At 43.4% G+C, this 24,284-nt stretch overlaps 2 protein-coding genes across 2 annotated transcripts in view; one reads left to right on the top strand and one right to left on the bottom strand.

Annotated features, from left to right (window-relative positions):
* The first annotated feature begins 945 nt into the window (after window positions 1-945).
* On the top strand, window positions 946-12,039 carry WNT16 (Wnt family member 16). Its single transcript, XM_074168494.1, has 4 exons — window positions 946-1,034; window positions 1,131-1,390; window positions 3,315-3,601; window positions 11,575-12,039. The coding sequence occupies exons 1-4, from the start codon at window positions 946-948 to the stop codon at window positions 12,037-12,039; spliced, it is 1,101 nt and encodes a 366-aa protein (XP_074024595.1).
* Window positions 12,040-21,717: 9,678 nt separating this feature from the next.
* The window catches only part of FAM3C (FAM3 metabolism regulating signaling molecule C), a 30,072-nt gene continuing 27,505 nt past the window's right edge, over window positions 21,718-24,284 (bottom strand). The window contains exon 10 of the mRNA XM_074166699.1: window positions 21,718-23,458. Coding sequence (XP_074022800.1) covers window positions 23,369-23,458 — 90 coding nt within the window. The 3' untranslated portion in view covers window positions 21,718-23,368. The remainder of the gene's footprint in view (window positions 23,459-24,284) is intronic.

The following is a 24,284-nucleotide window of genomic DNA, read 5'->3' on the forward strand; positions in this document are numbered from 1 at the left end:
CAGTCAACAAAAGCTATTACACTAGTTTACAACTGTGTCAAATCAAAGTCTTCACAGAGCTGCCTTTTTATCCAGATTATTTTTAGTGCAGGTGTTCCGCTTACACAGAAGGAAGCAGCAGTATATTGTGATCAAAGAGGACGTGAAAGTCCAGAGTGCCAACAGCAATTCTTCATCAGGTGCTAGCTGACTCATTGGCTTTAAACGTGTAAAATGAGTAACTATTATTAAGGTAGCAGTTGATAAAAGTGTCTCTCTGAAGTTAACAGAGTGGACAAACGCTGTCCTAATGAATACTGATGCTGACTCTGGAGCCAGCTAGTTATTACTGCTAAAGCATTAGAAAATTTAAATAAAAAGTGTAGGAAATGTTATGATTTGTTAACAACAGTATTTTGTGCCTTCTCTTCTTGCTGTGGATGCAATCACTGCAGACCTACAGGTCCCTCTGCCCGCAGCCCCACTCTGTCCCGCCTGCCCCCCCCACTCTGCGCTTCACATCCCAGAGGAAAGGGCCAGCACCGCGGAGGGGGTGGCGACCAGCTGCACGGCTCCCGGCCGGGGCACCGCGGAGCGGCGCGCACCCCCCGCACTCCCGCCGCGCCCCGGCCCAGCCCGCCCCGGCCCGCCCCGGCCCCCGGGCGGCCAATGCGCGGCCGGGGGAGGCAGAGCCGGGGACGGAGCCGGGGAAAACATCAAACCCAACTTTCTCACCTTGAAGGGAACCGAGCGCTCCCGATGCTTGCCCTCTCGCCGGCCTCCCCGCCAGCCCAGCCTCACCGGGAGGGCCCTCCGACGGCTTCCCCCGCCGGCTGCCCCCTGCCCCCCGAGGAGGAGAGAGCCGAGTAGGGGGGGACACCACTGGCGACCGTCCCCCTTAGTCCCTGCTGCCCGGGGGGGCGGGCGGCGGGCAGCGTCGGCTCGGCGGGGCTCGATGCGGCGGCCATGGGGCGCGGGCCCCCCCTCGGACCGTGGCTACTGCGGGCAGCGCTGCTGCTCGCCCTCTGCCCCGCCGCCGCCGGCGGCACCTGGATGTGAGTAGCCGGGGGAGAGAGGGAGGGAGGGAGGGCTGCGGGGCGCCCGTCCCCTCGAGTGGCCCGACGCTGACGAAGGGGGGGCTGCTTCTGCAGGTGGCTGGGCATCGCCGCCGCCGGCGGGCCGGAGAGGCCGGGCTGCGCCAGCCCGCCGCTGAGCCGCCGGCAGCAGGACCTCTGCAAGCAGAAGCCGGAGCTGGTGCCGGCCATCCGGGAGGGAGCGCGGCTGGGACTCCAGGAGTGCCGCAGCCAGTTCCGACACGAGCGCTGGGACTGCCGCCCACCGCCCGCCGCCCGCCGCGGACCCCCCGCCTCCCTCGCCGCCGCCGCCGCCTTCGGGCACCAGCTCAGCAGCGGTGAGTGTCCGCCCCGACGGGGCCGCCGGCCAGCAGGTGCGCCCTCCGTCCTCCCCCTTCCCCCCTTCGACGGGGCTCCCCGGTTCTCCTCTCCCCGGAGCGGGCCGGGGTCCGGGGGTCCGTCGGGGCGGGCGCAGGGACCGGCGGCAGAGCCGGGCGGAGGAGTGCCGTCGCGACGGGCGGTTACTGCATCCGCCCGGGGAGGCTGACACAGGTACACGAAATGCCCCGAGCTGACAAAACCTGGCCATTGTCTTTCCAAAAATTATCGTTGCTTATTGTGATTTTTGCTTAATACGTCCACGGATGACAGTGCCTGTAACTAGATCCACTTAACTGTGTTGAAATGTTGTTATTCTTAGACTGATGTTGGCTTTATCCCCTTATGTCATAATTACTAAACGAGTGGGATAATGACACATAGTATTTCGAAAAGGTCACTTGATTGCAGGTAAAAGTCAACTCACAGCTCCCTATGCAATGTGAATTGCTTTAAAATGTATCATATGTGCTCAATTAGGTGCTCAGGACAGCAAGACCAAAGCTGCTTTCCCTGCGTGAACTAACAATGGAATTGCTGAGATTTACACTGAAATAGGAGCATTTTGGTTGTATCAAAGGTCTCGATCCTGCAGGTTTCTTTTGAACACTTCACTCAAGGATTTCGGTGCAGCCATTGATGTGAACCTAAGAATCATAGTACTTCACTTTGTGTTTGTGCAATCTTCATTTTCGGCTACAATACAACAGTGAAAAAACCCCAAACATTAACCATGAAAACGTAGAATGAGCCATAAAAAATGATGCATATTCCAAAAAGGAAAAGGAAAAAGAAAACCAGGGAGCAGTTTACCCTACTATGGGTAGCCATATGTATTGTATCTTAGTCCTTCTGTCCAATGGGAAGGACTATTCCTGCAGGCCCATAAATGAGCACCACTGCTAACCCACAGGGCTTCACTAGTGCGTCCCATGGAAGCATTTTATGATGGTACCAGCACCACAGACTAATACGAACCAGAGAAACAAACAGGAACTTTCCTGCCCGTGAGCAGAAACTTGGAAGACTAGAAATGACAAATTAGTTTTACAAAGGTGAAAATTAGTACAGTGAAATTTTAGCTGCAGTTAATGCCCAGTCACTGATTTTCAGTTTGCTTGGAGAGTATACCTTGCTTAACATGGTTTAAAGATCTGTGCCACGTTATGCCAGATCTCTCAGAGAACAGGACTGCCAGGTCCCTCCGTGATTCTTCTGAGATACAGTATAACAGTTTTATACTGCTGTCTTTCCCATGGCCAGCTTATTCTAGGAAAAGCAAATGGTCTAAATATCCTTCTGCCATCCTGATTTCCTCCTGGTTTAAGATTCTTGGGGCTCTCTGCAACCTTCGTGAATTAGAACAACCTCAATGTTTGCTAAATTTAGCATGAGGTAAGTTCTGGCCCGATACCAAAGTAACCCAGGATTGTGATATCTTCAAGTTCCTCCTCCGAGATCTGAACTAACCTTGTCTTCAAAGCAATGCAGATAGTGAAAAGCAGAGTGGAGAGTAAAGGGTGTGGGGTGTGGTTTGTTTTGATTTTTATTTTATTATTAAAACTTAACTGGCTTGAAAGTTTCTGTGGCAAATAAAGTTCCCAACCAGATTTAGAAAGGAGTTACCAAAAATCGCGTGGTACAAGCAGCCAGAAACAGCACCATTAATAGCATGGTCATATGAAGAGGCCCTTAAGTCTTTTTTGGATGTGAATATCCACTGCTTTAAACAAGTTAACTCTGCAGACCTGAGCTGTGATGACTTTTAACTTGTAACCGTTCCCTTTTAATAATAGTCTGGCTTGTAAAATCGCTTTCTAAGGCTCCACCAGGAAGGTGGTGAGGGGGAGTTATAAGGTAACATATTTGTGCCTTGCTTTATAGGCACGAAGGAGACGGCGTTCATATACGCCGTGACGTCAGCGGGCCTCGTGCATTCGGTGACGCGATCGTGCAGCGCGGGAAACATGACGGAGTGCTCCTGCGACACGAGCCTGCGGCACGGCGGCTCGGCCAGCGAGGGCTGGCACTGGGGCGGCTGCTCCGACGATATCCACTACGGAATGTCGTTCAGCAGAAAGTTCCTGGACGTGCCCATTAAGAACCTAACGGGCAAGAGCGGGAGCGGTCTGGCGGCCATGAACCGGCACAACAACGAGGCTGGGAGGCAGGTATGTGTCACCATCGGGAAGTGGCAGCAGTCACTTCTTCACTTTCATCGACCAAATGACATCGACCAAATGACATCAACCAAACGAAGCCTGTCCTTGGCCGCAGGTACAGATGGGGCCAATGGCAGGAACAGCACTAACGTCACCAAAGCAAACGGGTACAAACTCGGAATCAGAGCTGGTTTTAACTAACTAAACTCCACAGGTTGAAATAACATCCACAAAACAAGAATTGGATCTGGAGTGCTAATCAGAGTATCATAAATAGATATTTGATGTTCTGTAACAAACTTGAAATGGTCTTTTTATCAGCACGATACATTAGGAGTTTTTTCACGGATTATTCTATTATTATCATGACCTGCACTTTTAATTCTCTCTAATACTGAATTAGCAGGCAGACTGGACACGAGGCATTGTTACCCATCCACGGTCTGGGGTCCATGGCTGAGAGCAGAAATCTAAAATCATTCAGAGAGGAAATCGAGAGTTAACCTTTTATTTTAAAACATAGGATGAAAATGATACCTCTGTTTTAGAGTAGCCCGCTGGTTAGGGCACTCCTCAGAGAAGTGAGAGGAGATTGGCTTCAGATAGCTCTTCTTCAGCCCAAAGAACTTCAAACCCACAGTGGCAGAAGAAATGTGTGTGTAGGTGAGTGACATTGGGTCCTCCTGTCCCACTCTGCAGAGGATGATAAATGGGGGCAGAAACAGCCAATATAGGGAGATGTGAGTCTGTAATCTAGTGCTTGGGGCTTACATCTGGAATGGCAGAGACTTGGATTCTGGTTCTTGCTTTAAAATTACTTTCTCTGCTTTACCTTGGAATTTTTAACTTCGTAAGTGTTTAATGGCTCTCTCTGGTCCCATAATACTTTAAATCTGTTCTGCTCAGTGACACAGCTATAACTAAAGAAAAGAAATAGACACCCTCTGGTTTTTGACTACACATATTGATGGACTCCATTGTAACTCAGCAATTTCCTGTAGCCAGAAGCAGCATCAGTGGGTTTTACTGAAAAGAACTTTCCTGTCTTCCATGGATGGGGAACAGCCATAGTAAGCCATCATAAGAACCATGGAGGTATAATTGCAACCTATTTTAATTTAAGCTCTTTTTTTCAGTTTACAAGGTAATATATGTTATTTAATTTAATTATGTATTTGGAAAACTAGAAAATTTTTCAGGGGTATAGGCCCTTTTCAGGACTGAAGTGGAAGAAGCAAACTTTAAACCCAAGTAGATGCTAAGAACAGTTACTGTGAGTTTAATTAGATGCCAGACAGCTAAATCGTCTCCAAGGAAAGGTGGTTGGTATTCGGTAGTAGGGGATGTTAATAAGAGGAACAGAAGAATAAGTGATCATTTCCTCAGGGAAAGAGCAAAGGTTCATTTATCATGTTTGTAGAGAGTAATAGTTAAGGGAGGAGATAATAATATCCATACAATTATCTCTCAATTTAGTTATTTTTAACATACAGTACAGATACGAATTTTTATTTCAATACTCATGTTTGTCATTAGATAGTGCCGTTTTCTTGGATCAGGGTGACCGTGGAAGTGTAAGGAAGAAGACTGCAAGGCTCCAGAAAAACTTCGAAGAGAGAGAGATGTGATTTCTGTGTTTAGGTGGCAGCGACACAGGTCTTCTCTTTGATTACCTGTTCTCTTGTCTGCCTTTAGCTTTATGTTAGCAGCAGCAGTAGTTTGCTGTCATTTAGTCTTCAGTGGCAGTGTTGGCTTATGGTCTTGCAGTACCATCCTTGCACTCATCACTTGTTGCTGCAGGTGTGACAGCATAACCGTCCAGGGTCTTGCGCTCTGAGCTCTACCAAGGAACCCTTCAGCTTTGAATAAACGCACACACACACACACACAGAGCCTAGAAGAGAAACTTCTCTTTCGGTGTTGCTTTCTTTAAAGTTAGATTGGTTCCTTGATCTCATCTATAGTGGTCACACGGACCTATGTCATGGGGACAGGATTGACTGGAAAAGAAGAGTGCATTCAGCCAAGATAATGTATTTTCAAACAGTGAGCTATAGATAAAAGGGGTTGGAGGATGTGGTTAAGCGAGTCTTCATTTTCAATGAGGAGTATTTTTGACAGGATCCAGGTTAATCTTAGTTGATGGTTATATGCATGAAACTCTAATAGATTCTGAGTCCACAACTTTAATGTCATGCAACTGCAGTATCTTCTATCGCTATTCATGTTGAGTGGTACCTCTTCATGTCTTCATGAAACCAGACTGGCTGTCAGTTTCCAGGAATGTGGTAGAATCTGGCCCAACATGATCTATTAGGACCTTTTGGGGTTTCAGGATTTTCATGATACTGAGCTCTCCAATAAGGTGCTCAAAGTACATTGTCACAGGCTTATGTGGTGCACACAATGCATACACTTGTTCCTTTTCCAAGACACTGTGTTTTTAAAAAAGCCCCATCCACTGCAACCTGAAAGGCCAGAAGACCCTTATTTCATTGGTTTTCTATCAATGGTGTGTTTGTTGTTCATTATCTTGGAAGAAAATATGCAGAGTATTTAATCAGCTTCCGTGCATAAATATTTTGTAACTTAATGGCAAACTGTAGGATAAAGCAAATATTTTGACCACTGTCCAGACCGAAAGAGAATGTTTATTGTTGGTACTTGGGATTTCTAGCAGCAATATTAGCTGAAGTAAAGTTTATCAGAACTCTTCATTTTTGTTGTTTCAAAATCCTTAACCAGGAGATGTTGACCTTCGTGTTTTGGGGCTTACAAGAAGGATGTTTTGCAATATATTTTGGTACCTTATGACCTTTTGTAATAAATACTATCATGTTCCTGGTTCTGTGTCTTGCAAGAGCAGCCTTCCAGGGACAATACTTCTGTGTTTGTTTGGAGTTACTAATGGAACTGGTATGTGAAGAATTCGCTTATTCCCTTCCCAATTCCGTATAAAATGTTATTTTACATTTCTATATCTCATGGTTAAATCCAAGATATATAAATTTTAAGACATTAAGGGTCTTTTGACTGAGTTTTCCATTGTTTAGAATACTAACCTGAACTTCAGAAGATCCAGATTTCATTCTTTATTTTGCCAGAAAATAAATGTTCATCATCTTTTCTCATTGTAATGATCAGTGTACTTAGATGTGCATATGTGAGTTGGGCACCTCTGTTCCTTATATAAAAGGATGAGGGGACTCAGGCACTATAGGTTGACTATTATTGTATTAGTATGTTTTTACTGATGGAAGAATTTTGCTCAGTTTTCCACTTCTGGTTAATTTATTTGATCAGCAAGACCTGTGTTTTCATGTTGAATTAGCTTGGCTCATCAGAGAGTTTATTTTTGCTGATACTTGTGGGTTGGTAACAAACTCACCAACAGCCTGCAACTGTTCTTACATGCTGTACCTTCCGTACGACATGTGCTTCTCTTCATGAATAGACCTATTAGTTCTACCAGTGGTTTGAATTAGGCTGTTTGATTACAGGCATTGATTCCCATTGCAAAACAACTACTAGCAGCCCCTGTCTTACAGCTGAGAACAGTGCCTACCAACAGAGGGCTTAGCTTGGAGATATTAAGCATTAATTGGCATTAACGGGTATGCAAACTGTGATTCCACTGACATTCTCCTTCACTGCAGACCAGTCTCTGCTTTCTGCCCATCTACCTGTTGTAGCCACACATTCCCACCCACCCCATGCCGCTCCCTCTGTTAATTGCTTTGGAATAGTGAAAGGAAGTCGGTTTAAAAATGATCTTTTTTTCAGTTTAATTTTTAACGCAGACCAGCGTTCAGCACTGTATCCAGTTCATTGCTTAACCCTGTTGTTGTGCTAGTACCACCAGGGCTGAGGGCAGCGAGTGGCAATAGGGGCAAGAGGAATTGTTCAGGTGGGCTTGTGGCTGAACACAACGCTCGTGGATCCAGCTGAGTTCCACGCTAATCATTTCTCACAAGTAGTCAGTCGGTTTCGTGACCAGCCTAAGAAAACTGAAAACCTGTCCCAGCTTCCACAGAAGGACATATCTATCCACTGTGTTTCTGTAACAGTGCTCCTCTGAAGTTCTCTGTGCAATTTTGTTCCTTAGGGAGAATCCTCTCGCAATTTCACGAATAACTGAAAAGATTCACCATGTGAATCTAAAGGTGTGAAACTGAGCACTGGTTGTGGTGTCAGTCTGGAAGTCACACTCCCAGTAACTCTGGGCATCCCAGTAACTCTGTGTGCTGGTGAGACACAGGTGTGTGTGCAGCCATGTCCCACCAGAAGGCTGTGTTGACTCTATAGGCACCATCTTAGGTTTGCTTGCAAGAAAACAGCAAGACAAGATTCCTGGTCCTTAAATTTTGCCAGATGTTCAACTATGAGAATTTGTTCATTAAAATTCACATGGCAGCCTGAGATCCAGTGGCATGTTTTGCGATCAGCCAAAGCAAGACGTCAGCTCCTGGTTCTGGCAGAAGAGGCAACCCAAAACATGTTGGAGTTCCAACCGGAAAGCTTGCCCATCCTGGAGCTGGGAAGCAATAGCCCGGGGTCATGCACAATTGTGATGACACCATAAATCATTTGAAAACAGAGTGCATCAAAGATTCATCTGAGAATCCTGAGCAACACAGAATAAAAACACAAACGTTTGTAACTGCTATGGATGTTCTCAGGGCTTCTGCACTCAATCACATTTGCAGTTCTTGCATTCATCTGATTGTCCATACACTGCTAATATATGCTGCATCTTTATATTTTGATACCAACCTGAGTCTCCAGCATCAATTTCTGCTCCTGTTTAGAAACTCTGTCTCCCTTTAGTTTTCATTAATTCATCCTCGGAGAAAGACTGTGAGTGTCATCTGCTGGGATACTTGCCCACATGGAAGTAGCTCACCCTTAGCCCCTAGCAGACATGTCTAGTGCTTCCTCTGACAATTTCTGGATCCTTCTGCCTCATCCGGATTTTACTATGCCTGATTTTAGCAGTCTTGGAAGTACACTTCTTTCCCGAGGCCAAACTGTATATATTTCCCCTATTGTTTCTTCCCTAGTTAGTACCCTGTCATACTGCCATGAAAGCAAGGATTACATCTGTAACCTTATAAATCTTATAGCATAATGTGATTTCAAACTACTTTGAGATTCTAGTTACTTGCCTTGATACAAATAACTAATCATTAGAAATTGGAAATTCTATTAAATCCCCTCTGTTTGTAAATTGCGTGTAAAGTTTATTTTTTGACATCATGTTTCTCTTTTCCTTGTCATTTTATTAGGTTATCTGTATTCTGTCAAAGACTTTCTGTCTTTGGATCTCAGAATCTCATCTGCCTCAATCACTGTTACATCTTAACAATGCATATTCTGACTACCCAGTGATTCCCTTATTGATAGATTCTTGAGATACGAGCAGAAGGTCAAGTCTGTCTATGAAACAGAAACTAGCCTGTGAAGGAGAGAAGATAAACATCTACAAGAAGTGCTGCCAGTTGGTTTGCCACTGAAAGGGTCTGTGTGTGCTTGGGGGCGAGTGTCTGCTTGTTGCAGCATTCTTTATTTCTTCCAGGATAGGGAAAAATCTCCAATCCCAGAAGAAATACGTGGCCCCTGGAAATATCTCCGTTACTGGTGCATCACTTCAGCAGGGTTAGTTTGCAAAGGATAATGGCTTTTCTAGGTCAGGGCATACACCTGCTCTGTCTTGCTAATGGTTCTTTGAATGCCTTGCTCCGTAGTAACCTCTACCAACAAATAGGTCCTGTTCATTCACTAAAGATGTGAGTCCAAGCAAACAATTTGGTCATGTGTATTTTTAATAATGTTTGTAGAGTTATATGCAAATACCAACTCAACTCGGGCTTGTGTCAATATGTTTGGGGCAGAACGAGCCAGGAGGCTTCAACTCCCACTGAAATCAATAGATTTAACCACGCAGGACTCATCCCAAACTTCAGTGACCACATTCACCACAGTGAAATGTCCCAGTTTCACACACAGGGTAGAAACAGCTCATTTTGTCTGCTCCATGCCTTGACTAGGTCTGAAACTTTGAGGATGGCAGTTGTGCTGCCCGAGCTTCAAATAAGCAGGGACTTGAGTTTTTTTATGGTCCTGCATAGGGTCAGTAGGGCTCGGTAGGATTTCAGAGCTCTGATCTCACTGCAGAATCAAGGCTTAGGAACAGGCACAAATGAAACTACTTTCTCAGGGAAAAGCAGAGGAGGGTATTAGATAGATGTGTTTTCTCTTTTTTTTCTTCCCTAAGACAGTTTGAGAAAGAGGTAGATTGACAGCGGTTAATATGTATGGGGTCTGTGGGGTAAGTGAAGGTTTAGGGTGAAATTCAGTAAACATCATGAAATTGGGGGGTGGGGGAGTGGGGAGGGTGTCTTCCCCATTTAGTGGGAAATAGTGGTAACTCCACAGAGGGGTAATTTGAGTCTGTATTGTCCTTGCTGCATGAGAAGTTTCAAGAGAAACTTCCTATGAGTTAATTTAAAATTCACGCTTTCTGTTACATTTCCCAATTGCCCTGATTGTGGAAATTAAATATGGGGAGAAAGTTAGTCAAATGGAAGTCAGTAACGTGGGCTTTCGACACCATTAACCATAGGCCCATGTGAGTCTATAGAATGGCTCCAGAGAGTATGTTAATGGAAAGATCAAACAAAACAAAACAAAAATTATGATACCTTGTCCTTCTGCTGTATCTGTGCAATTTTTCTGTGCACTTTTCCAAACTCTAATATGAGATGTGTCATGAGTCTAATCGTAAAATTTTATTTGCTATGACTATTAAGATATTCCAGAAGGCAGTATTATATTGATTATCTGCTGACTATTTAAGTTGTAGTCCCAGATAAAGAGAGTTACTGCTTGTTTACAGATTCCAGTTCTTTGAGGCTTGGTCTCCTATAAACTGAGCCAAAATTCTTGTGTGCTGAAAAAGCTTAATGCAGGCTGCAGATTCCCGCTGTTGGTCAGACAATTCTTGTTTAGCCCAGTGCTTGGGCAAGGAAAAATAGCGCACCTAGGGGTATTTTAATATTGGTAATAATTGTGGAAATTTTTGCTAAAACATTGGAAGTTATAAAAGTAACATGAATGCAACTATTAAATTGTGTGAAATAGAGCCATTATGCAACTGGAAACACTAGAAAGCCATGACAGTACTAATATGCCTAAGTTACAAGAAAAGGGCTTGATCCTGTAATGTAGAAGCACCTGAGATTTAATCCAGAATACCCGAATTGAAGATATGTCTGCTGAGCTATAGCAGGTCCTTTGATAGACTTTCTCTGGAGCCCAGAGACATGAGCATCTTCCTGCTCTTCCAACCTAGGTCTGCTCCGAGGCTCTTCCAGTCTGTACCCTTGTGCTGCTTCAGGTGCGGAGCCACCCTGGTCCCACAGACACTGTTCTGCAACCTAAAGCCATTCTCATGGCCTTACTTACAGACTGTCTTGTGAATGTTTAGTAGTCTTGATGGTAGCCTCAGGGCACCCTTGAAAGATGGCATAGACCTCCCCAGTAAATGTCTTCCAACGTAGGAACAGTGCCGTCACCTGCCCTATCCCTGCTTCCCCTCCTGCTATTCCCCACAAGGGCCGTTTGCATTCCGGTGGTGGGAGGAGTGACACAGGACGTGTCGTTTCAGGTCTTTAGGATGCTTCAGAATGAAAAGCCAGCCAGAAATGCAAGTTTTCATTGTTGTGGTTCGATATTGCTGCGTTATCGCTGTCACAAAGCGCAAATGCAGAGCACTTCTGAAGGTCGGGCTTCTCATAGCAGGGGTCCAGAGCTGTAAACCTGATTCCTAACATGCATCCTCCCATGCTCTGGCTTCCCCATCACCGAAATGGCAATGGCAGCCATAATATTAAATATTTTGAGACCTCTGTATCACTGATGTCAGGCAGTATTCCTGGTGATTGAAAGGCCATGTCCAAATGTCGTTCTCCCTTTGCTTTCAGGCTGTAGCAAAGCTGATGTCAGTGGATTGCCGTTGTCATGGTGTTTCTGGGTCCTGCGCTGTGAAAACTTGTTGGAAAACAATGTCCTCCTTTGAAAAGATTGGCCGTTTTTTAAAGGATAAGTACGAAAACAGCATACAAATATCAGACAGACTGAAAAAAAAGCTACGCAGGAAAGAGAAAAGCCAGCGAAAAATACCCATCGGGAAAGAAGACCTGCTGTATGTCAACAAATCGCCCAATTACTGTGTCGAAGACCAAAAATTGGGGATCCCTGGGACACAGGGAAGGGAGTGTAACCGCACCTCGGAGGGCCCCGACGGCTGCAACCTGCTCTGCTGTGGGCGCGGGTACAACACCCACGTCGTCAGGCACGTGGAACGGTGCGAGTGCAAGTTCGTCTGGTGCTGCTACGTGCGCTGCCGGAGGTGCGAGACCATGACCGACGTACACACCTGCAAATAAATCGGATTAAGTGCAGAAAACACGGCCAAACTGCCCCGCACTGTTTGGCACACGCAACGCGGCAGCAGTGACTCTTACCGTGTGGGATTGCAGGGGGATCGGCCTCGGCGGGGAATGGGTGTTGCCAAACAAGGGGTAGTCCAAGACTTTGTCCTGTGAAAAAGCAACCGAGTGAACAGCAGCCTGCACACGGGGACAGCTAAAACAACAAAAAAGGACTCCTGATGACCTATTTGGACATGGAACTCCATGAGCAGGGACAGACACTAAACTTTCCAAGTCTTTAATAACCACAAAGTCATGAAGATCCATGTGGTCGGTGGGTACAGTAGAGAAAACTCAAGATCTCGTTAACCAGAGACTGAAGAGTTAAGAGGGTGTGTAAGACACGTTAAATATAATCCTTATGTCTGTATTTTTAAAACTGGGACTAGATCATCCATTTCTGCAAGCTTTAGGAAAAAAAAAAAAAGAAAAAAGAAGATGGGGAAATGTTCTGCTGTTGACCATGAAGCACTTGCTCTGCAGCTGCTTTGCAGATGGAGGAGGGTCCATCAACATGGAGCAAGCTGTGTCCAAAGAAGAGGGGCTGGATCTCAGCTTGGTGGATGTGAACAGCGTACCAAATAGCAGCCTTTGGAGTTTTTATAGGTTGTCTTTCAAACGCACAAAGGACTGGTCTGAGGAGGGACAGAAATACAGTTTACTATTTGAAGGAAATAAATTCCTTTGCAGGCATTTCCTCAGTATCTGAACACACAATTTTCAAGTCAGCTGGTCATCACTCCACTGTTGGACTGGATGCAATAACCTGCCACGTTCAACCATCTCGCTGGTGGTTCACCATCATTTCCACAATTAACCATACAAAATTCAGCCCAAAGAAATCTGCCATAAAGTGAAAGTTTTTTTAAAACATTGCTTTCTCTTCTAGAAGCAGCAGCTAGAACTTTTCATTAGGTTGCATCCTAAGTAAGTTCGATGCACAGTGTAATTTATGGATTGGCTCACACCACTAAAATATTTAAAGTGGTATTGATAACATTTTCTCCCCCTTCATATGTTGGCTCAATGTTATTTCACATCTGTGAAAGGTTGTTTATTTTTATGCAATGATTTAATGCCTGGCTTAAAAAGCATCATGTGAAAGGATTTCTGTTGTTTAAATGTGCAAAGACCTATTTTTGATAAGACAAGAAAGTTTATATTTTGTAAATATTTAAATTATGCAAGTTATGTAAAAGGTTTCCAAAACTAATGTGATAAGATTACAGCCTTGACATTTGTTGGTTAGATATTTGTTACTATTGTAGTAGCCTTTAATTGATTTTTATTTGCATGTGCAGGCGGAAATTAGAGAATTACATAAATGTTCTTTTTTTTACCATCAGGGTGGTTATAACTATTGCAGTTAATACTCTCTGATGAGAAACGCTTACTATGATTTTCTAAATGATCAGCTAATTAATATTCTATATACTTTTCTTTTCTTCTTTTAAATCCATTTTGCAAACAGTGAAATCCTGGCTCCAGCAGTAAGTGCAGAACTCCCACTGACATCAAGGGGACTTGCAAGGGTTTGCAGTCCCTTAACTTGTTCCAAACTGACAGTCAGTTTTTAGAAAGAAATCAACTGAGACAGTTTGGTTGAGGCTTTCAAAGTTACTTTGAGGAATTCATTTTCTAGCTGTCAATTATTTTCCCATGAAAGATGGTGACCAGACTCCCTGTCACTCTTTAGTGGATGTGTAGGTCAGGAAGAAGCAAACAAAATCTTCTGTGTTGTGGTACTTCACTGCCATATGTGGTGTGTCTTAGGAACATCAGTTCAGCAACCACAAAGTCCTTTATCTGCTGCGATTTTTGGACCTTCCCTTCACATTTGGCCCGTCTGTCTCCGTTGACCTAGCCGGATAATTATCCTGCAGCCACAAAATCTGCTGTCTATGGGAAGGGAGCTGAGTGTACCATTTGCTGTCACAGGAAGATTCAACACTCTCCCTGTGAAAACTGGTATGGGGGGACACAACCTGGTGGAAGACCCTGAAGAGAGGGTTGTAAACCCCAGGTTGTTCCTATCTTCCAGCAATGAAAATAAACCCACAGTCTCCACAGGGCGTGCCACAGCACCTACCGGCAGCATGGATGGGACATGCTGCTGGTCACTGTTGATATGAAGGTGTTGTAGAGACCACCCCTGTCTCCCTCTCTCTGAATCTGCCCTACGTCAAGCTGCTGGCAGAAGTAAGTGCCTCAATGCCTGACATGAGGCTGCTCCTAGCAGTGCCTCCACTGAGTTTGGTGGTGAGGTCACCACTGTTTTGTTGTGTGGGGCTCCAGCAGAAACCAGCTGCTGGGAGTTCAGTGTGGAGGCCAAGATCTTCTCTTGAAGCAGTCCTGATCTGTGTCTCAAGACTACCTTAGCTTTTACTGGACCTAGAGGTTGTTCCATGCCTGATCTGTAAAGTAAGGAAAATTACCAATGCACTTCTCGGTATGCCTTCACTTCTGGCAGGGTAGAAAATAAGGAGAAAATGGTCCTTGATTCCTGGGTCTAAGGTTGGATTTGCCCAGGAGAAAAATCTTAGTAGGCTGGTTTTGTGGGTTTGGAGGGGAAGGGCACTCCCACCAGTGTTGCACGGAGATACAGGGGCAGTCATGGTGCAGCCAACAGAGACAGGCTGTCTCTTGCCTGCTTGGCTAGCCAGTGTGTGAAGCTGTGGTATTACTGAGAGGTCATCTAGTTCAACAAAATATCTCTTTGTTCTTAAACGTTGTTAATAAAAGATTTTTTTTCTGGTTTATGGGGGGGAAAGAGTTTATTTTTTTTCAAACAGTGGCAAAAGGCAGCAAAGAGAAGTGGCAACATGCATGGTTTATGGAAGTAACAATGGCCAAGCCAACAAGGTAACAGGGGTTTGAAGCTTCAGTGGCAGCAGAAGGATCCATCTTGCCTCCAAGAAGCTGAAGAAAGGTATTTCATGGGGGGTGGCATTACCCTTTCTGCACCAAGGGCAGAGCACAGGTGAGAGCAATATATGTGGTCTGAGGGGCTGCTTTTCACTTTCCTGCTGCACCAGCATCAGGGGCTTGGAGGGACAAGCAGAAGCAAAGCTGAGTGCACTGGGGAGACTGGGGTAGGAGCCCCTCTCTTTACCTAACACAGTTGAAATTGCAGTTTAAGTTAAGAACCATTGTAACTTGTCTAAGTTACATCCATAAAACAAGTTCTGGATGGGCAGCATCTGTAAACGCCATCCTGGATCAGGATATGAACGTTGTTTTGTAGTGGCATCAGGGCTAAAGACATCTATTGCAGTATTTATTCCACAAAGCTGCCTTTGCTCCTTCTGCACTCTGGCAAAGCTCTCCTTGGGTGAGATTGAGAGAGAGAACCATCTGTAAGACAGCATGCCTCCGCTTTCAAAGAGGAGCCTACGTATGACATATGTGGCTCAGCTACTTCTGTGGGCATATGGCACTGGAATGAATTTAATTCTCTCAGTCTAATAGGGTGGGGTGTTTTTTTTCCCTGTGCTGGGACTGGAAGCTCAAGGTTGTTGACTTTGAAAACAGAGTCTTATAATACTCTTTTATAGCTTTGCAATAATACATACTTTCTGCTTCAAAGTAGCTACATGTGTGCTTATCTGAGCAAGCAAGATTAGAAAAAAAAAAATTTGAAAGAAATTCACAGTTTGAGTGGGGGAGAGGTCTTATCTCAGTCCTGTTCCCTCCCAGTGCCCTTTTATGCGTGGAGCAGCAGTTTGTGAAAAGTAGCAAACCTGTGAAAAATGCCACAAGTTCACTTCTTGAAGAAAGGATAATTGTAACCTCTTCTGAAAGTGAAAAAGATATATGCCATTTTGAAAACAGAAATGCATGTGCACTTCCGCGCTGCATATTTTAAAAGAGCAAAGTTTTGTTGTTGGCTGCAGCGCTGACATACCCAGAGGAGTTTCTGCAGGAATACAGCTGGTCAGTCTGTCCACACACCAGCCTGTGCACGCATCGGCAACTGAAGGACACCATCTTGTCCTTGCCTGTTGGAGGTCCCTTGCCAAAGGATGGGCAGTAAATGGAGACTGCCTCCATTGCTATCAAATTGTCTTTGGGCTGGGCAGCACTTTTCATGAATGACATGTATGTGAAACGTATGTGTAAAGTAAACAGCGACGATTAGCATTGGTCATTAGAGAAAATGATGTTAAAATGACGTCCACTTTGGCTGGGGTTTCTGACAGAGCTGAGATGCCTGATTTCATTGAAGGATGAGGTTTCACAAGACAGCAAGCTCGATTTTAGGGTGGCACCTCATAGATCAAAACTGTCATGGCTAGGTCACGTGAAGTGCTGGAGCCACACCAACCCATTCTGCTGGCTAAAATTTATTAAAAGCATGTAAAAGGATCATCCTGCTGTGGCAGACCTCATGCCAAATGAGGCACTGTTTGTCTGAGCCTGCTAACTTATGGTAGATAGTACACAGGGTGGAATATCAGGAAGTATCATAGTGGAATAAACGTTATTATTTTTTCTAGATAATCTGCCAAAAAGGCTAATTGTGAATCCTCTCCTTATTGTATCCCATCCGTCCTGCCAGGTCATCTGGAGTCCCCAGTTCCTGTAGCAGTAGTAATGGTGAATGCAGTACCATGACTTTATTTCACGCAAGGGTTTGCAATAGCCGTTTTTAAGATTATACACACTTTTACACAATTTTTACTGTTAGCAGGTCTGCACGGGCAGACAATAGCTAACAATACCTAACTGAGAAACAGGGCTTCACACCCCTATGTGCAATGAGCATCACTAAGGAGGGTAGTAGTAGTGTATTCTGACTATAAATGGGAAACTGGGGAGAAATGCCTTGCTCAAAGTCACTTGCAAAAGCAGTGATGGACCCAGGTTTAAAAAATAAAACCAACAAAAAGAATAGGCAGGTCTCCTGATCATCAGTCTAATGCTTTGGTTGTCTGGTCACTGCATTTGTTTCTCAGCCCGCGTAGTTTGAAGACTGTCATCTGCCAGGTGGGACTGTACAGTAACCATCCCAGTTGTGACTACTGGGCAAGTCCTGCTACAGCACCCAGTACAGTTTTTCAAGAACAGGCAAAGACTAAAATAATCAGTTAGCTAAAATTGCATTTCCTAAACATGGCCTCCTGTGTTTTGTATTTCTGGAAGTCAAATGTGCTTTTTTCCCCACACACAAATGAGAAATTCATCCTGAAGGGAATGGTGCCTGTGAACTCCATGTTAATGCTGCAGATAATTAATGCTAAAATACCTATGACTGTCCCAGAGTCTGCTGTTAACACTGAACCGACAACTGTGTAATTCCACAGGTAGTTCTGTTAAACAACTAATGGTTTACTCAGCAGAGAATGAAATGGGAATTAATCCTCTCTGGCCACTGTGTCAGCTCTGCAGAGCTGGAAGCACGGTGGCAGATAAGAACAGGAGACTGCAATTCGTTTCACAGCCAGCAGATAACACTGACTGGTGATACCATTGGCCCAGGCTGGAATCTGGATGCCAGGGCTGACCGTGGATGGATGGCCTTTGGTGGAGGGGAGCTATCGCTTTGTTTGCACAGCAAAAGAGGTGTAACAAATAAAGTGTCTAGAAGAGTGAAGGCAGACACACGCGTGGAGTTTAGATGCACTAATTGAGCTGGAGGAAGACAGAGAGATTCACTGCAGGGTAGTGCCACATACCCTACGAAACCTTCTGCTGAACCCGAGCCTGCAAGCAGGAGCACAGCTTACCACAGCCTACAAGATCAGAGCCCATCTCAGGGTTTTGCCATGTCATTTTCCTCTCAGCCTTCCTATGTTTATGACTATACAGTGTAATTTTAAATGAGCTGCGCATTTTCCTTGTTAATACTTCAAGAATCATCAGCTTACCATCCAATTTTTGTATATATATATTTTTTTTAATATCAAGTTATGTGTGTATCAGGATGCCTTAATTAAAATGGTGAAACTTCTGATTGGGTAAGACTTCCAGAATCGTATTTCCCAAAGCCCTGAAAATTTGTATCTGATCGTGGAACAGAGTGCAACACGTTTCATGATCATTTCTGTTTTCTAGAGAGAAAGTGTGACACCATACTAGGGGTTAAAACCAGACCACGGTATTTATGTGGATGATGATTTACCCTCTGTGCTGAAAGGTACATTGTGCCTCATGTCAGTAGCACAGAAACCAGCTGACAACCGAAACAATGTCCCATTCTTCTGCATTGACCAATCTGCCCCATAATCTAGGAAATTAATTTGACACTCTATTGTGTCTCAGTATGTGCTAAATAATATTTTGATGTTAAACATACTGAGTTTTTAGAGGTTCTATATATCATTAAGAGAATCAACGTGCAGAGGAACGCAAGGGCAAGATAGTATTCAATTCCAGTTTAAGATGTGCTATTTGAGTTTTTAAAAAACAATTTTGGCTAGTCATTGCTGATTATGCCAATGGCAGCAAAACCAGAAGTGAAACTTAGAGAATGAAGTTGTTAAGTTTCATACTTGCTGATTTTGGAGCTTTCGGCTGCAGTTTCACGGCAGGCTGGGTTTGTCCACCAGGCTGGCTGAGCTCAGGCTCCCTACCCCCTGCCCTGACCCCAGCCCGTCGATCAGTTCAGTGGCACGGTCCACAGAAACTCCACAAACAATAGATTTGGCTCTGTTTGGAGCAGTAAACTGCAGCTAGGACGTGGAAGTAAGACCGGAGGGAGGTGACCAGGAGTAGCAGCTCCTTGAGCTGATTGTGCTGCCAGCGTCAGAATATTGTCCAACTCTGGTTTCACATGTCGTGTGCATTGAAAACTCCAGGTTTTTAAAGTAAAACAAACCAACAAAACCAAAACCCACACAGCACAAACGGAGAGTATTTGACAAAAATTCTGAAAACAAAGCAGCTAGTGAAATAAACCCATTTTAGTGATTTCTATGCAAGAGATTTAGGTAGAACCAAACCTTTGGGATTATGCAATGCTACAAACACCACCTGTCAAAGTTTTATGAGCCCTCACAATTTGCTAACATAGAAGCCCTCTCAGGGAAACAAGCAAGCCACGTACATTAAGAAGGGTTGATGCTTCAGGGCAGGCACATTTTCCATTGATCAATGATGTTATGGCACTACAACTGCAACTACCCTCTTTAAAATGCCCTCGCTTTTGGTCACTTAGGACCAAAGAGCACTAAGGCAGGAGAGAACAGTACTGCACTTTCTGCTGAGACCATACTTGGCGCAATACAATTTTGACCACTTAAATTACCTTGAAATATTAGTTGGGCTCAGTGGGGTTTTTTCCTATCTGCTGATTGTGCCTTAACTGCAGTGCTCAGAAACTACTCTAAACCTCTGGCATTACAGTGCAAGATCAGCAAGAGGAACAGAATTAACCAGCTGCTTTGGGCTGCCTCCAGGGATCAGAAGAAATTTCCCATAGAGGATGGAGTGATTTCTGTGTATTTTACACAGAAGACAACATAGCTGGACTACTACAGTGCCCTATACAGATCCCTACCTCTCTCCATATATCTCCAGTTTTCATTTCTATGTACTTCAAAAGATAAGAAACACAAATGTTCATTTTCTTACTAATACACTACAAAACACAAGGTGTAGTTATCTACATCGTTTGTTAGGTGCTTTCAAGGCATCTCTGAGGGCTAAGATGTAAAAGCCATAAATCAAGACATTTTTCCACCAAGTTTTCCAATGGGAAGGATGATTCTGCTGCCAAGATCTGGGAACATGAGGCTGTACTGATAAAGACAATGCTGAAGTATTCAAGGCCGAGGAAGATAATTAGTCAGAGAGGATTGCTGCAGCATTTGGTAGGAAAAAAACATTTGCAGACTGCGTTTCACAGAAGACAGCACTCCCTTCTACTGCCATCCATCAAACTCAAAGAGGAGACATGATTCCTCCTCAGCTGGGAGTGCCTTTTTCCACATCAATGAGCTTGTAGCTCATGGACAACACCCTAAGAAAGGAACAGGTCTTTTTGAAGGAACAGGCAATTACAGAACATAGTGATTTATAAAGGATAAATGCAAGATAAAAGGAACTGGGCTGCATGCTCTAGAAAGGAAAAGGTCGGGCCAGGAAGAATGTAAAGGAAATCTAAAAGGAGAGTCATCAATTTTTAACTTCCAAAGAAGTAATCATTACTTTTCAGCAAAGAATACTTGGATGGTACATGAGACAACTGAACTGTATGGACAGTTAAGCACAGGAAGAGACATCTGAGGAGCCTGTTTTAACCTGAGCCTATGAAGGATGTGTTAGATCAGAAATGTCACAAAACATCTCAAGTAGAGCACATTCTCTCTTGCCATTCTTCATTTTTTCACCTCCAGGGAGGCAGTAGCAGGAGGTGACCGAGCCCAGGTGCCTGTGCCATGTGAGAAGCAGGCTCCCTCCTATCCCTAGTACAGCATCCAGAGCCACTGACACCTTGTGGCATCACTGAACAGGCCGAGCTGTTCTTGCACCTTCCTGCTTTGGCCTCAAAGTTCCCAACCAACCTCCCAGGCTTCTTTTTCAATTTTCTTAGCCAGGCTTCTTGTATGAAGGCTAGGGTATGAAGGCCTTAGCCTGGCCTTACCGACCTAAAATTGAAGATGATTTAATCAATAAAAAGTCCCTTGCTTGGTATCCACCTTAGCCTTGACGCAAGTTTTTTAACCAAGGGGTTATTTACTTAATATAGATTGATAAAAAAGGCACAAATTTAAAATACACAAGGGCTAAAAGAAGTTTGCCTTTAGTCTTATTTCCTCTCCGTTTAATTTCATGGAAGAAATTTGAACTTTTTAATTTGATGCAAGATAAAATACTCACTGGCATTCATAACCAAAAGAATGAAGAGGGACAGGGAACTACTGGAAAGAGTCCAATGAAGGGCAACAAAGATGATTCAAGGATTGGAGCATCTCCCTTATGAAGAAAGGCTGAGAGAGCTGGGACTCTTTAGCCTGGAGAAGAGAAAGCTGAGGGGAGACCTTATTAATGCTTATAAGTATCTAAAGGGTGGGTTGAAGGAGGAGGGAGCTAGACTCTTTTCAGTGGTTGCCAGTGAGGACAAGGGGCACAAGCTGGAACATAGGAGGTTCCACTCAAATATGAGAAAAAAACTTCTTCACAGTGAGGGTGACAGAGCCCTGGAACAGGCTGCCCAGGGAGGTCGTGGAGTCCCCTTCTTTGGAGATTTTCAGGACCCGCCTGGATGCAGTCCTGAGTAACGTGCTCTGACATGCTCTGGGCAATCCTGCTTCAGCAGGGGAGTTGGACTAGATGATCCCTATGGTCCCTTCCAACTCTAAAAATTCAGTGAAAATTCAGTCAAAGGCAAAATTATGAATGCGGAGAAATGCTTTTTCTCGTAAGCTCCTGCCAAGAATTAATTTCAAAATTATTTTGATATTATTCTGGATAGCAGCATAACCAATACTGGCATATACACCAACAAAATTGCATTTCTGTGAAAATTCCAGGACTTAACAGAATTAGTTTTCCACAATAGCCTGATGTTATGAAATAGCAGTTATTCCCCAATTGATAGAAGCTGGGGGGTTTACTTTGATGAAAAAATATACATGATTTTGACATGTCCTCCTACATGAGAAAATCTGAAAGATTTAACAAAAGCAGTTTCACTGTATAAGGTGCATTTATTGCTGTTCTGCATTAAACTTGAAGGAAAACCACATTATCTAACAAGCTAGTTAAACACACAGAACAACTCAATCCAGTCTTACTTTGGTATCACAGGTTATTTATTTGACTTACAAGGTAAATCCCAATATTGCTTGAAATTTTTAGTGCACAGAATTAAAGTTGTCTCAGAAGACATCAACAATAATAGTATTTTGAGTGCCACTTGGTTCAACTCACACTGTGGGTTCCTGAAAAATCCTTTGTGGCATTTGTCCCATAGTACTAGCTAGAAGGTTTTGAAGATTATACCAGAACTCATGACAAAGCTCCAAAAGATTACCCCTAGTTCTCTGTCAGCCCCTATTTTGTGAATACCGACACCACCAGTTATACCATACCAACTCAGCTTCAGCAAAAGTTGAAGCTGGCCCCACTTAAAAGTAACCAAAGTTTCCAAAGAAAGCAGTGTTTTCTCACAACTCTCACACAAGCTAAAGAATAAGGACACTTCAACTTGGTCCATTTTCTTCCATTAAAAAAAACAAAAGATGAAGGAAACATTGTCAGTTAAGTTTAAATGTCACACATTGCATAACCAAAGATAGAACATTTTTTTTTAACATCCCACCATAAGAACAAATTGCCTCAGCTCACATTAGATGTAAAATAGGTGGCGTACACAATTGTGTACCTGAAACAACTCTCACTGGAAGGCAGAGACTGCTTTCCAACAGGCTCTTTGTGATGGTGAAATTTATCCTGATGTTAGAACTAAAAGAGGAAGCTATTCCGTTATGCACATTTACTACGTGACTCGCCACTATAGCTGAACAGCCATAGGTAGGATCGATGTTGAAGCAGCAGTACAAGAACTCCAATAAAAACTGAACAAGTTAGGAATGGTACTGCTGCTTAACATCTCTACGTCTCTTCTACAAAGTAAACATTTTAGAGTTAAGTACAAATCCTTCCAAGCTGCTTTTAAATATCACACATGCTATTTATATATTTACTTTTATTCTCCCCCCAATAAAAATAATTTCTATTGTGCTTCTCGTGGCGTATCTTGTTACGCTGCCATGTAGTCTTCCTTTGCTGATTATTCAGTTTTGATGGGGGACTACAAAATAAATTTCAGGAGCACTTGGTATTAGAGTAACCAAATAGCTTTAATAAAAAGTGATGCTGCCATTAAAAAGGCAGAAGATAAAAAAAAAATTAAAGCTCTTTATTAACTTATCACTAAAATCTACAATATTCCACAAAGGTTACATACTCACAGCAACATTACGCTGTTAAGAGGACAGTACAACATTTGTAAGGACCTGTTTATTATCCGCATATGCAATTTATTAGCCAGTTGACTTACAAGATGTTATTTACCACAGGCAAACTACTGTGCTTTTAAGAAACCTGCATAGAAATGATTTGATGTTTCTTTTATTTCAGACATATTTACAAAAAGAACTTCTATGAGTGTTAGCAATAAATAATCCCAATATTCAAAATGTCAGTGCTCATGCACACACCGACAAGATGGCTGCATGCTTTAAAAATATTATTTACAGTACAGTCTCCTTCATAGCCCTCTCCCTAATAATAGCAGAAAGTGCAGTTTCTTCCATATTCTTTCTTCTTTCCGTTTCATTTAGTCTTGCTTCTGAGGGATACAGCCTTCCATCTCAACAACTTCTGGCCAGCCTTCATACTTGTTTGTGTCCTTGTTGTTCTTTATGTGCTACAAATAGAAAACATTAATCTACTGTTAACATAAAGTAATTTATCCTTTTGCTTTAACTCACAGCTTTAAAAGACATTTTATTTACTTATTTTCAGGCCATGGACAAAGAGAAGACATCACTACTAGGCTTTTGTGCTTTGTATCAAATATAACAATCTCTCAGTATTCACCAGTTAATGTAGCTTGCTCAGACAAGTGTATGCTAAAAACAGGGAAGTCATACTGGCAATACATTTTTACAATTTACTCTGGATGTCTGGGAATAGAGACAAGCAAGGAAAAGACCAACTGCATTAAAACATGAACTATCAGGAAAAAATAAATAAGGACACTAAATTTACAAGGCACTGAAAACCAATAGTAAGATTTTAAAGAACTTTAATGTTGAATGTTCGCCTTTTTTGAAAATCAGGGTTTTATTTTTCCGCCAAGAAACCATCTGCAGTCATGCAAGGTGTTACTGCCTCCAAGAGTTTCCTGCTGCTCCTGCACTAGTTCCCACTCCCTGGCAAAGCGAGCAATAGAGATTGCGCCTTCCTTACGCTCCTAGTACAAAGCTACCTTTGCCAGTAATTAAGGCAACAATGACCCATGTTGAATTGTAACAGTTAAAGTATGGAAACATATTCTGTTTTACAAATTTTGCTATGGCAGCAATAATTTTTAACATAAGAGCAAACTGAACAGCTGGAAGTACCAACACCTTAACTACCACTTATCTGTTGGAGGTCTACCATTGTTAGTGCATCTGAAATACAAGCATTAGTTTTGACTTCTTCAGTTTAATTGGATTCATTTATAAGATAAATAACCTAGTTGTTGG

The sequence above is a fragment of the Numenius arquata genome, chromosome 2 (assembly GCF_964106895.1).
Source record: "Numenius arquata chromosome 2, bNumArq3.hap1.1, whole genome shotgun sequence".
Classification (NCBI taxonomy): Eukaryota; Metazoa; Chordata; class Aves; order Charadriiformes; family Scolopacidae; genus Numenius; species Numenius arquata.